At 40.2% G+C, this 14,287-nt stretch overlaps 1 protein-coding gene across 4 annotated transcripts in view; it reads left to right on the forward strand.

The window, feature by feature from the left end:
- Window positions 1-3,866: 3,866 nt before the first annotated feature.
- Window positions 3,867-14,287, forward strand: part of RTN3 (reticulon 3) — a 60,843-nt gene continuing 50,422 nt past the window's right edge. Inside the window, exon 1 of one of the 4 annotated variants that reach the window (XM_081267034.1) lies at window positions 3,867-4,236. In XM_081267034.1, the coding sequence (XP_081123160.1) occupies window positions 4,095-4,236 (142 nt within the window). In that variant the 5' untranslated portion in view covers window positions 3,867-4,094. The remainder of the gene's footprint in view (window positions 4,237-14,287) is intronic. The other 3 variants (XM_081267035.1, XM_081267037.1, XM_081267036.1) reach the window with 3 other exon arrangements.

Genomic DNA, 14,287 nt, shown 5'->3' on the forward strand with positions numbered 1-14,287 from the left:
AGCTGGGATTGCAGCCATAGAATGCCTCACCATACCCCACTGTGCCTGGAAAAGCCTCAATTCTTTAGTGAAATACTATTGCTTCTCCAAACTCTGGTCCAAAAATATCTTCCCCCTTTATATCTTGACCCAGCACTCAAAAGATCTCACACACATCACACTTCTGAGCCTCCAGCTACCATGTGTGGTTGTGCAGTCTGTATATCCATCATGGCAGTCACACAGGGGAGAGGCAAGAGGGGATCAAATCTGGGCCATGTTCTGCTGAGCAAGTAAGCATGGAACTGCACTGTGGGCTGGACTGGGAGGAAATGGTTCTTTTATGTGATTTATCTGCCCAGAAGGGTGCCTTTTTGTATGCATGCACAAAAGCAACCCTATGTTTGCTTCAAACCATCCTTCTCTGCCTTTAATGACATTCTTACAACTCTAAACTCCTATCCAACTTTGGACTTTTTCATAAACCCTTTCTAAACTGCCATTCCACAGGGTGTGTCTGTCTGTCTGCATACCTGACTTCCTATCTCCCACCCCCCCACCTTGAAATGGTAGGGATCCAATCCAGGGCCTTCCACATAAAAGGCAAGCATCACTCTACTGAGCTACATCCCCAGACCTTCTCTATGTTAAATTCATACAGTCCACTTGCCACCTGATCAAAGCACTATGGCTTTGTGTTGTTTAGGGTTGGTGTTGGTTGCTATTTAACTGGTATTATTTAACTTTATGTATGTTCTATGCCCTAGCTTGTTAGCTCATTGAAGACTGGATAAACATAGTTTGGGGTCCCTACAAAGATCCCAGGATAGTGTCACACTAACAACAGGTGATCAGTAAACATCTATGAAACAAATCACATGAACAAATATCCCAAGGAAATATCAGTCTCAGGGAAGTTGGCATAGCAGGAAAGAGAAAAAACAGCCTCAGGAGTTGGACTTAGCACAAATGCTTCTTTTGTTTTGCTTTGTTTTGTTACCAATACAAAGTAAATATATTTATTTTCAAAGACTCTAAGAAATGATGATATAATGTCAAGACACAAAAAGTTTGAAAAGCTATAGATGATTAACCACTGTTTCATTCAATCTCCCTTTGATTATTTTAGAGAGCATGTCTGGTACTCCCAACTGAATCTTAAGCATGATGTGTCTAAGTAACAGAATTAGGATTCTTTCCCAGTAGTCCTCATTATTGTCTGTCTTTCTTGTCCTCCTCCTTCTTCTTCTCTGGATTAGGAATTGTGCTGGTGTATGGCCCTTCTCCAGAAAGCAGTTCTGCCTTAATATGTTTCTCTCTTCTCTTTTTTATTTATTTATTTATTTATTATTATTTTTTTTTGGTGTGTGTGTGTATGTGGTGCTGGGGATTGAACCCGAGGTTTAGTGCATGTGAGGCAAGCACTCTACCAAATGAGCTATATCCCCAGCCCCTTAATGTGTTTCTTTTTATACTTTTTCCTCTTCTTCCCATTGCCCCCTCTTCTACTATTACTACTTTTTCTTCTTCCTCTTCAACTTTAACCACTAAGGCTTCTTGTTTAAAAAAAAAAATCTCTGAGGTGCTTAAAGAGTCTACTTCTGGGACTGGGTTTGTGGCTCACTGACAGAGCGCTCACCTAGCATGTGTGAGGCACCACATATAAATAAATAAAGGTCCATTGACAACTAAAAAAAAAAGAGAGAGAGAGAGAGACTACTTCTAATAAAACAACCCAAGTTAAGACCAATAAGCCATCATCTCCAGGACAGATAGGATATAATGCTGACTTCTAGCACTGAAACTCACCCTAACTCAACAGAAAGAGTAACTGTAAAATTATAAACTTCAAAGTTAAAACCTATTACTCCTACTTTAAGACTGGTGGAACTGGTCTGCTGGATATTTGAAACCAAACCTTGGAGGCCTAGGTCAAGGAAGTAAAAGTACTGAGGAAAAAGCAGCCAATATTTGGCCCTTGTCCTCCAAGGTCAGCCAGAACCCAGAGAATGACAGGACTTCTCTAAGGATCCTGCAACTCTATATGATCCCTGCCCTGTATCTCACTTCACTGTCACCATAGACCTCTGGACTGCCTGATGCACAAGATGCCCAAACTACAGATGGCCCTACAGATAAAAATCCAAAATAAAATCTCTCATCTACCAGAGCCCCTTAGATTGACCTCTATAAAGGAACCTGACAGGCATCTCCTAATGCCCCTTTCCAACTTGAAGTAGCCAGAGTGGTAGAGGCCCCTGTCCCTAATGGTAGTTAGGGCACTCCTTCAGAGGGGAGAAATGAATTGATAAGGTAGATTATTTTCTATTATGACTATCAGGAGTGAGATTTCTATCCACCTAGGAGCCCCAGTTTCTAGCAAGTACTGTCAGGGTTAGGTATTAGCATAATTTCCTAATACTTAATAAAAGATTTTTAAAACTTATGCATTTGTCAGCATAGGTGGATAATTGGCTTGGATATCACATTGGCTTCAATTTCCCTTTACCATCTAAGGACAGTTTTGCTGCATCATCACCTGATGCTGTGAGCACCAGGGTAAGATATTTGTCAGGAAGTTATTTTGGGACATATTCTTCTGTGCCTTCCTCAAAGCATTGCAACCACTTGGATGTTGTTGTTTTCTTTCTTCCTTTTTTTCTTTCCACCCCTCTTTCTGGGCTTTATGTGACTTTAAAAACTGTCAAGGGCAGATGTAGTTCACAGCCTGTGTTCTAAAAGATTTCCACTGGTCAGACTGCTTTTTCCTCTCTGCAGCAGCCTAGCTGACAACCTCCCCACTCATGAGGTTGCATCTTTATAGGATTTGCTGAACCTGCAATTGCACTTTGGGTCATTGATCGCTGCTTTAGCAATAGCAAAGGCTACAACCTTGGCTTTAATTATTTCCAGGATACATTCCCCTTTTTAAAAGGCTATGCACCTTTAAAATATTTTGTCCAGATGTAGGGAGATAGCTTTGAATTTGACAAGCCAACCCAGGAGAACCCGAAAAAAAAAATCCAAGATAATTGGATATTTGGTTTCAAATACATTTCTGCTAAGGACCCTTTTTTGGTTACGAATAATATTATGCATATTTGTGCCCTATTCTTAAATTTTAATAACACATTTTGTAACACCTTCCCACTCCCGGTCCCTTAGAATCACATCCAGGATGTTATCTCCTTGCTTTTTTATCTTCATGAGTTCAGCTTTTTCTTCTCCAAAATACATTTTCTCTATCTTAGAGCCTATTTAGAGGAAGAGACAACCTTAAGACTCAAGGTGGACAAGAACAGCAACAAGGCAAGAATATGAAGCAGGGTCTGTGACTGCACGGCAATGTGATTAGAATGAATAGTAGTTTTTTCTTCTGTAGAACATCTTTTTCCACCTACTAAAAGCGGGACCATGAGGCTGTCTGTGTCTCACAGTGAGGCGATATTATGACATATTCAGAGAAATTCATAAAGCACCATGCAGAGTGGGCCTTCTCTACCCTGCGGGTTTTCACTTCAGATTCTAAGGGGGAATGCATCACACAAAAGATATCAGGCTCCGGGAATTTATGGGAAAGATCGTTTCCAGCTACTGGAAGCATAAAGAAATATCTACTATAAGAATACATAATCCATCCAGTCGAAAACATTCACATAAAGAGCCGTGAAAAAATTCAACCCCGGAGCGTCCGCGCCAACGCCTAGGGCCGCAGTGGTGGGCGTGGCTTGATGATTGACCACGCCTCTTGCGTCCCCTCCTCTAGAGGCGCGCCCCACCCCAGCCGCTTGAGGCTTGGCGCGAGGTCGGTTTTACCTCTCCTTCCTTTTGGAGCGCCGAGGGACAGTTCTTGCGCCTGCGCACTGCTCCGCTGCGCGCCTCCGCAGCTGCCTCTCGCCCCCGCCGCGCGTTCTAGAGTTCTTTGTGCGCATGCGTGCTCGCTCTCCCTCGCGCTGTGCTCGGCTGAGTCAGTCAGTCAGTCTGTCGGAGTCTGTCTTCGGAACAGGCTGAGCGGAGGGACTTCGGAGAGCCTGCTGACTACTTATTCTATTTCCCCTCCCTGTCTCCCGCCCCACGTCTCTCTTCACTCCTCTCCCGCCCTCGCTCGCGTAGCCATGGCGGAGTCGTCGGCGGCCACTCAGTCCCCGTCCATCTCCTCGTCGTCCTCCGGGGCCGATCCGTCCGCGGCCGGCGGTGGCGGGAGCCAGGGAGCCAGCCCCGCCCTGGGGGCGAAAAGCTGCGGCTCCTCTTGTGCGGGTGAGGCGTGCGGGGAAGCCCCCGCCCTGGGGACGAAGGGGAGCTGGGGCCGGGGGCTTTCGGGAGCGACCGGGGAGGACGAGTTACACTCGGCTGCTGGTGGCTTCAACCCCGGGGGACGAACGTTTGGAAAATGGGCAAAGGGGGAGGGGAGCGAAAGGTCTTTCGGGCGGTGAGGAAATAACGGGGTGTGAGGAAAACAGGTTGGGGGCAGGAAGACGGTCTGGAGAGTGGGCGTTCACGCCGAGACCCGGCAGGTGGGGAAACAGCCGCCCCGCGAGGTTGGGATGAAACGGACGGTCGCTCAGGTGGGGCTTGGGCCGTGTTGGAGGAGGCTAGAGCCACCCGCTGTACCGGGGTGATTCCGAGGAGTAAGATTAGCGACGTTGAGAGGATTGGGGCAGGTGGGTCTTGGGAGAAATGGTTCGTTATGATTTTGAGGGATGGTGGCGAAAGGGTTGCATTGCAGGTTTGCAGTCAGGTGTTGACATAATCAGACGTGCCTGATAGTCTTCCAAAAAAATATTTTTGTTTGCCCCTGGGGAGGATGGGGAAGTTTAATGGAAGCGTTGTCGCCCGTTTTCTTTACTGCTTTCGACTGGACTCTACTACGTAAAGGCCTGATTTTTCTGAGACTCCAAGGTAGAGGAGGCGTGATGAGAATAGCTCTGGGAAGATTTGGGAGGGAGCTTCTGATGGTCCAAGATGGATCCGTGGCTGCATCTGCAACACAGCCGGCTCTTCACTGGCGTGGCGTGGGGGTAGGGACGCGCAATCAGTCGTTTATATTCTAGAAAATAATAAATAGAGTCATGCCAAGCCATCAACATGTTTTGATTTCAGATTTTCTCTGGGCTGTTATTGATCGCAGTATGACAAAAGAGGATGTGTACTGCAGAAAGGGGGGAGGGGAGAAAATTCAGACAAAGCAGGGGCTGGTGAACCCCCTTCTCCTCCCATCTCTGAAGGACTAGAAGGGAAACTGTAGGCCTCCTTTAGTTTCCATTGTATCCGCGTCTGCCTGCTGATGGGAGCTGGCTGGCCTCGTGCAGACATCTGCAGTGCAGATGTCTTCTTGAAGAATATGCACCACGGGCAGGTGGAGGTTCTTAAAGGAAGAAAAGAGGGGAGGGGCGTTGCCAGAGGAAGAATTTTTGAGAGATTTTAAAATGCTTCATTGTCTCCTTTGGCAGATTCTCAGGTTGGTCTTTTCTGATATTCTCTAGGCGTTTTCCTAACAATGGATTTCCACCTGTTTAAGAGAGAATTGAAGTGCCACAAATTTTCCAGCGAGGTTATGGTCATTTGCATAGACACAGTATCAGAGGCTTCTGTAGATAAAGGAATGAGCCAGCAGATTTGGAATTCTTGTTCTCTTTAAACTGCCAGCATTTCTCCTCCAAATTTTTGTGTTCTGGGATAAGGTCCAAATGAACAGCAGTTTCCTTATAACTTAGCAACTTGGTCTTTTGTCACTTGTCACTGCTTATGATTTGGTTGGCCTTTTTTTTTTTTTTTTTTTTTTTAAGAATTTCTTTTTTAGTTGTAGATGGACACAATACCTGTATTTTGTTTATTTATTTTTTTATGTGGTACTGAGGATCAAACTCACTGCCTCACACATGCTAGGCAAGAGTTCTACCACTGAGCCTCAACCCCAGCCCCCTTTGGTTGGCCCTTTTGTGGGTACCTTTTGCTTATTCTTGATTTTCAGTTTTTAACTCAGACCTGTGTTTTACAAAATGACCTTTTGTGCTCAAGAGAAAATGGATGTTCAATATTGAGGAGTCGTTCTAGTTAGCAGGCAGGCTATTAAAATTGTGTTCCAACATGTATAGCCACATGGGGAAAGCATTTGAAAGTCAACTTTTTTATTCTTTTAATACACTGTTATGAAAGATCTGGGCCAGTAAAGCAAAAACATATTTATTTACAGACACAAACACACCACCACCAAAAAGCAGACCCTGGGGGCTGGGGTTTGGCTCAGTGGTAGAGTGCTTCCCTAGCACTTATGAGGCACTGGATTTCATCTTCAGCACCACATAAAAATGAACAAATAAAGATATTGTGTTCATCTACAACTACACATATATATGTGTTCATATATGTGGACTCTAATTTGCAATGCACAATGTATTTTGTTTTATTTATTTGTTGATTTATTTATTTTGCCATATTGGGGATTGAACTCAGGGACGCTCTACTACTGAGCTACCTCCCCAGCCCTATTTTAATTTTTATTTTGAGATAGAGTCCCATTCAGTTACTCAGACTGGCCTAGAACTTGCAATCCTTCTGCCTTAGCCACCCAAATAGCTGGGATTATAGGCATGCATCACCACACCAGGCTGGCAATACAAATTTAATGATATAACAGAATAGTTCTGGTTAGTTTAGATTTCTGATGTTATTTACCCTAGTCACAATTTTTATTGAGTATTGACTTTATCTTATTTGGGGGGCTAGGTAATCAGGGATTAAACTCAGGAGCATTCAACCACTAAAGCACATCCGCAGCCCAATTTTTGTATCTTGTTAGAGACAGGGTCTCACTGAGTTACTTAGTGCCTTGCCATTGCTGAGGCTAGCTTTGAACTCTCAATCCTCCTGTCTCAGCTTCCCCGAGCTGCTGGGATTACAGGTGTGTGCCACCGTACCCAGCCTACCTTATTTTTTATTCCCTTCTTTATAACAGTAGAGAAGATAGTGAAATCAGGCATTTTGCTGAAAGTAGTGGAATTTATATTCTGAAGTGGCATTCTAAATTCATGGATTTGTATTACATTTTCCTAATAGAATTAAATGCCTCAGTACTCACTAATTATTTCCCCTTTTTTAATATTTATTTTTTAGTTGTAGTTGGACACAATACCTTTATCTTATTTATTTTTATGTGGTGCTGAGGATCAAACCCAGGCCTCACACGTGCTAGGCGAGTGCTCTACTATTGAGCCACACAACACCAGCCCATCACCAGTTTTTTTTTTTTTTTATATTTATTCTTAAGTTTTAGGTGGACACAATATCTTTATTTTACATTTATGTGGTGCTGAGGATTGAACTCAGTGCCTCGTGCATACTAGGCTAGCACTCTACCACTGAGCCACAACCACAGCCCCACCAGTTGTTTCTTAATAAAACTTTATTACAGAATTTGTATATCTTAGATCTACTGTAGACATTTTGTCACTAATATAGTAGTACTTGATCAGTTTTTGTTCAATAAATCATCAAATTTATGAGCTGGAAAGGAAAACCTGAAAAATAAGAAGATAATCTTAAACTTTTTAAGATTATCTTAAGATAATCTTAAGCAAATATATTAATATTATCTATAAAGCATTAGAACAATTTTGAGAGAGAGAATTTTTTTTTAATATTTATTTTTTAGTTCTCGGCGGACACAACATCTTTGTTGGTATGTGGTGCTGAGGATCGAACCCAGGCCGCACGCATGCCAGGCGAGCGCGCTACTGCTTGAGCCACATCCCCAGCCCCTGCATTAGAACAATTTTGATGTGCTCAATGCAAGATCTTCATTTGTCAGGTCACTACTTCAATATAAAAGTTTACATAAGTTATCACTTAATTGCAAAAACCCTTCTTCCTTATCCAAAGTTATCTCCATCTCACAGAGGAAATATCTCAGAGTTGCCATAATGAAAATAAGATAAAGTTTGCTTTTAAAATAATCTACCTTGGTGGTTTAAAAAAAATTTATAAGCATGGCTGTCTGTTTCTTCTTCTTTGTTGTTGTTGTTGTTGTTGTTGTTATTCTTTGTTTTGGTACTGGAGATTGAACCCAGGGCTTTGCACACACTAGGTTAAGCATTCCACCCCTGAGTTACATCCTCAGCCCTGCTTCATGTTCTTTTATTAAGCTTCTTTTGGTTTGAGTAAAAGGTGGTAAGTGATCACTTGGTGTCCTGCAGAAAACAATTTTATCTTAACTGACCTTCCAATAATGTATTTTAGAAGTACTTGTTTCTACATATATTTGGAAAATGATTGATGGCATTTTCTGGTATGGTACCTTGCACCCACCAGTGTAGTAATCTTAGAGAACGAGATCGGGGCCAGGATGCCCCTGATTGCTGCCTTTGAAAGAAACCAAAGACTTCAAAGGCAGAAATTTGAGGTTCAGATAAGAGAGACTGAAATATTTAGTGTTTTCTTTTTAGAAAGAGGGTTGCCCTTATTAGACATCAAGTCTAGATACATGTCTATTATCTGAATTTTTTTAAGTGTCTATTGTTTATCTAACATGGAAATTATAGTTGTTTTCTTTTGTGGATCAAACCAAGGGCCTCATGAATGCTAGGCAAGTGCTCTATCACTGAGCTACTATATCCCTAGCAACATTGATGCCAAAATAAAGCTACATTTCATTTATCTGCTTGTGGAAATTACCTCAAAGTAAATTGGGCAATTAAAAAATGGGGGGGGGGGGTTCTTTAAACAGTTTTTTCCTCTTGAAACACATTCTGTGTTCTTTTTATGGCATCATTTTTACACTTCGTAGTTTGTATTTTCAGTCTTAACACTTAAATTAAAAGGAGTCTGATCTGTCCAACATGGGCATCATCTGTGTTTTGTACTTGTGTCAGACTATCAGTGGCATTATTTTATGGTGACAATCATATGAGCTTCAGGGACACCAATATTTCAAACCTCCTTGTTTCTTTATTGTGTGACCTTGTGCAAATCCTGAGCTTCTGTTTCCTTAATTTTAAAATGACAGTAATAGTATCTAATGAGGATAATAGTTGTTATGAAAATTAAACACTTGTAAAGGACTTTTGACCATACAAATGCTTAGTAAATAACTAGCATTAGCCAGGCGTGGTGGTGCAGGCCTGTAATCCCAGCTGCTTGGGAGGCTGAGGCAGGAAGATTGCAAGTTCCAGGCCAGTCTCAGTTACTTATGATACCCTGTCTCAAAATAAAAAATAAAAAGACTAGAGGTATAGCTCAGTGGTAGAGCACTCCTGGTTTAATCCCCAGTAGCAAATGATGATAATGATGTTAATATAAAGGAATAAAATAACAGATCAGCATTGTGACAGATTTGCTGTGCACCTTTAAATTCTGACTTATTAAGTAACAATACCTAATATTTGACATATTTGCAACTTAAAACTACTTGCACATAAATACAGAATAACAGTTGAATTACAAGTGAGAAATTACAAATCTTCCTCACAATAAAAGATTCTTACACCTTTTTCTCATCCCCCAAGTGAGTTAGTTGTTTCAGCTTCTGATTCCTCACATTGATATCATAGAACTGCCAACCCCTTCCATTTAAGTGACCTGTTAACAAGGTAGAGGAAGGAGCTAAGACATTTCCTAAGTGGCTTGTCATGACAGCGATATGCCTAAATATTTTCGGTAGCATTCTGACCATAATAAGTGTAGTTATGATATATTATAAAATGTCCGTCGGTGTGGAAGCAGGAGTACAAGAGACAACAAAAATGGTCATGTCAGTATAGTCTACAAATGTCCCTGACTTGATTATTTTTATTCCCCAGAAATGAAAATTTCCTTTTCAGAACTTTATAATCAAGTTCTCAAGTAATTTAACCACTCTGATCAGATTAAACATCTAGTTGACAATATATTTAACAGGTATACCTTAAGCCTTATTTGACATCTCCAGGGGAGTTGTTTATGATGTTGCTGATAATAGCATCAGTGTTTTTATTTTTGTTTTAATATTTTAGAGATGGTATGAAAACAATGTAGTATGAATATTACTGCTTTTTAAAAAAATTCTGCTGTGAGGAATTATATGTTTGACTTGACATAGGAGTCACCTGTCTAATTCTGTGCACAAGCACTTGAGATCAAGTCTGGTAGTAAAGGGATCCGTGATGTGTCATAAAGGAAAGGGGAAAGTTAAGCTTTCCAGTTTTGTTTGAGCCAAGAGTTAGTTTGTTCTGTAGAAGGACACTTCTCTTTAGATCAGCTATAGTCCTAGAACTTAGTTTTTCCAATTCTGACCAGAGTTACAAAGGTCCCAAATAAGTTTTGTAATGTTAGTAATTGAAGATTACTAATTAATGTATTTATTAATTGTATGTACTTAGCTTATGGATTGTATTCAGTTTTCTTGTTATGTGTTTAGTCTCCTAAAATATACAGACTTTTAGAAAATATGTTTTTTTCAATAGTAAAACTTTTTTGATAAAAATTATCAAATTGATATTTTATGTAATCAGCTCATTTAGAAGTTGCCCAGGAAAACTGGCTTACTTTTTATTCATTTGTAAGGGTTACTAATTCTAGTTATTTTGGATCATAGGAAGTATTATTGATATATCAAAAGAGATGTGTATGTTAATTAGTTTAGCCATAATCAGTATTGCTTGTGATTGCATCATTGAAGTCTTTTACTACATATCTATGACTTATGTAAGATGTGTTACTCCTACATGTTGCAACTTCAGGAAGAATTTTTTTTTTTTAATATTGTATATAGTTTGTAGTTCCAGTTGACGTTATGGAGGAAGTTAGTTATCAGTCACCCCTTTAATTCAGTGATCAGTTTAACATAAAAATTTAACTTAATTTTTGGTTCCATGGTTCCTAAGCCAGGTGCCTAATTTTGCTTTACTGCTCTGTAGAAACTTCTCTGGTCAAGTTTGCCAGTTATTTTCCACATTGTTAAAGCCAGTGGTCACTTCCCAGTCACCTCTTAGTGTCCTCTCAATACCTTTAGCATAATTGATCACCCTTCCTTCCTAAAATGCCTTTGTCATTTGTCTTCCATGACACTACACATTCTCTTTCATTGACTCCTCCTCTTCTGTTTCCCTGCTAGGCCTTTTTCATATAACACAAGATTCACCATTTTAAAGTGGTTTTTAATTTACGCACAAGGTTGTATGAGCATCATGCCTATTTAATTCCAGAACATTTTCCTCATCCTTCATATGAGTTATGAGTTACTCCCCATTTCTCGCTCCCCTTTTCCATTGGCCACCATTAATCTTTCTGACTCTATGGATTTCCTATTGTAGAGATTTCATATTGGTAATTCTTTTTTTTTTTTTTTTTTTTTTTTTATCTTTGCAACCTATAGACATTAGAGTGCTCAGGACTCATTTCACAGAACTTTTCTCTATTTATGACACTCAGCCTTGTTGTTTAAAGTACCACTTTAAATTGATGCCTTTCAAATTTTTATCTTCAGCCCCAAAGTCTACTTGGCATTTCAATGCTATGTCTCTCTACCTGAATTTCTGATTTTTCCTTTTAAATCTATTCTTACAGTCGTTTTCATCTTAGTAAATGGCCATTCCACCCTGTTCATCTTTTGCCCAAATCCTTGACTCACATACAGTTATCAGCAAATGCTATTGAGTTTACTTCAAAATATATCCAAAGTCTGACCAGTTCCCTTCACTTCCATGACTACCACCCTGGTCCAGATGATGACAGCTCTCTTGAGTAACTCCAATTACTGTCTAACTGGCCTTTGTACTTTCTTCCTTGCTCTCAGTCTGTTCTCTATGTGGTAGCTGATATAAATCGGTGAAAATTTAAGTCAGACCATGTCACTTGTGGGCAGAATGCTCCAGTGGCTTCCTGTCACATTCCAGTAAATAGTAGAATCCTCATAGGGCTTATTATACCATAATCTGACCCTAATTTTCCCTTACTCACCTGGCTTTGGTTACATTGGTCTCCATGTTTTTCTTCATACCAGAAATGCCTCTTACTACAGGGACTTACTTGTTGTTTATCTGGAATGCTGTTCCCCCATTCCAGTTAACTGCATTTTTAAAAAATATATATTTATTTTTTAGTTGTAGTTGGACACAATATCTTTATTTTATTTATTTATTTTTATGTGGTGCTGAGGATAAGTGTGCTTATAATAAAGACCCCAGAGAGTGAGTTCACCCCTTCTGTCATGTGAGAATATAGCAAGAAGGCACCCACTACATATGAACAGGAAAAGTCCCTTTACCAGACACTGAATCTATGCCTGCACCGTGATCTTGGGCTTTATAGCCTCCAGAACTGAGGAGAAATAGATTTCTGTTTATGAACCAGCAGATTTATGGTGTTTTGTTATAGCAGCTGAACAGGAAGACACCAATATTATCCCCTCACCTCCTTTAGGTCTTTGCTTAGCTACTTGTTTTAGTCAGCTTTTTATCACTGACTGAAATGCCCTACAAGAACAACTGAGAGGAGGAAAAGTTTATTTGGAGCTCACGGTTTCAGAAGTCTCAGTCCACAGATGGCCAGTCCATTCCTCTGGGCCCACAGTGAGGCACCTACCATGCAATAAGGATGTAGTGGACAGAAGCTGCTCCCCTCATGGCAGCAAGGAAGCAGGTGTTGGAGGAAGGGACCTCAGATACAGACCCGGTGAAGTACCTCCTCCAACCATGCTCTCCCTGCCTGCAGTTATCCCTGTCAGTCCATTCAAATTAGGATGGACTAATTCAGTTACAGCTATCATAATCTAATCATTTCAGCTCTGAATATTTCTGCAGGGGCTTTGGGGTAATACCTCTTATTCAAACCATACATTACCCTATCTAAATTGTAGAGGAAACAAAAATACCTTACAGGCCTCCCTGCTTTATTTTTCTTATCATGCATCATAATCTGTCTTACTGTATTTGACTTATTTGTTTATTTTATTGTCTGTCTTTCCTACTAGAATATGTTTCATCAGAGTGCCAAATGTTGCTGTTTTATTCACTGCACCTATGGTTGAACAGTATCTGACAAAAAGCAGGCCCTCAGATACTTATTTTTATTTTTTTGATGGTGCTGGCGATTGAACCTAGAGCCTTATGCATGCAAGCCAAATACTCTTTATCAACTGAGCTATAAAATGTTTTATGGAATGAACAAATGAATGGAAAAGTTCTTACTAGAAAAATATTCATATACATAGTATTATATAAACTTACATAAGCTTCATGAACCACTGTGAAATCCGTTCGTAAACCTCAGTTAAAGAACATTTAATGCAGTAAATGGATAGATCTGGAGACTAATGTGCTAAATGAAATAAGCCAATCCCAAAAAACCAAAGGTCTAATGTTCTCACAACAAAGGTGGGGCAGGGAGAGAACAGAAGTTCAGTAGATTAGATAAAGTGGGGGGGGGAATGAAGGAAAAGCGGGGGTGGGAATAGGAAAGACAGTAGAATGAATTGGACATAACTTTCCTATGTTCATGTATGAATACACCATCAGTGAAACTCCACATCATGTACAACCACAGAATAGGATCCTAATTGGAATAAGTTATATTCCATGTATGTGCAATATGTCAAAATACACTCTACTGTTATGTATATCTAAAAAGAACAAATTTTTTAAAAGTTAAAAAAAGAACATTTAGTTTTTGAAAAATAAATTTTGCATAAAAGCTTTTAGTTCACAATTTCCTTAAGACCTTAAAGAATTAATGTATCCAGCTAAGTGCTGAGAAGAGAGTTTTCTTGTTAATAGATATGTCTGTCTTTTAAGATTGAAGATTGCTTTTTTGTTTACTTGTTTTGTATTAGGGGTTGAATGAACTCAGGGGTGCTTTACCACTGAGCCACAGACAGGGTCTGGCTGGTAAAGTACTTAGGGCCTCACTAAGTTGCTGAGGCTGGCTTTGAACTTGAGGTTCTCCTGCCTCGCCCTCCCAAGTCGCTGGGGTTACAGGTATGCACCAGTCTTTTTTTGTTGGTGGTGTGGGGATTGAACCCAGGGTCTTATGCATGCTAAGCAGGCATTCTGTCATTGAACTACACTACCAGCCCCTCTATAAACATCTTTAATACAGAAAACATCTTTTCATGATTGTTTGGATTGTCATATTGGAGACTTACCTCCCCTAAGGACTTAATGGTTAGGCCAGTCTGATATGCTAGAATTTAAAAATATGTTAAAATTAACTTGAATTTCAGTTTTATTCCTAACAAAATAGGGATCTGATTTGATACATCTTAGACATATTTGGAAAGGGGGAAAACATTCCTAGAAGCAAATGAGGACTCAAGAGTTTGGGATGAGGAGCTGGAGGT

Source organism: Spermophilus citellus (genome assembly GCF_964194105.1).
Source record: "Spermophilus citellus genome assembly, chromosome: 2".
Taxonomy (NCBI): domain Eukaryota; kingdom Metazoa; phylum Chordata; class Mammalia; order Rodentia; family Sciuridae; genus Spermophilus; species Spermophilus citellus.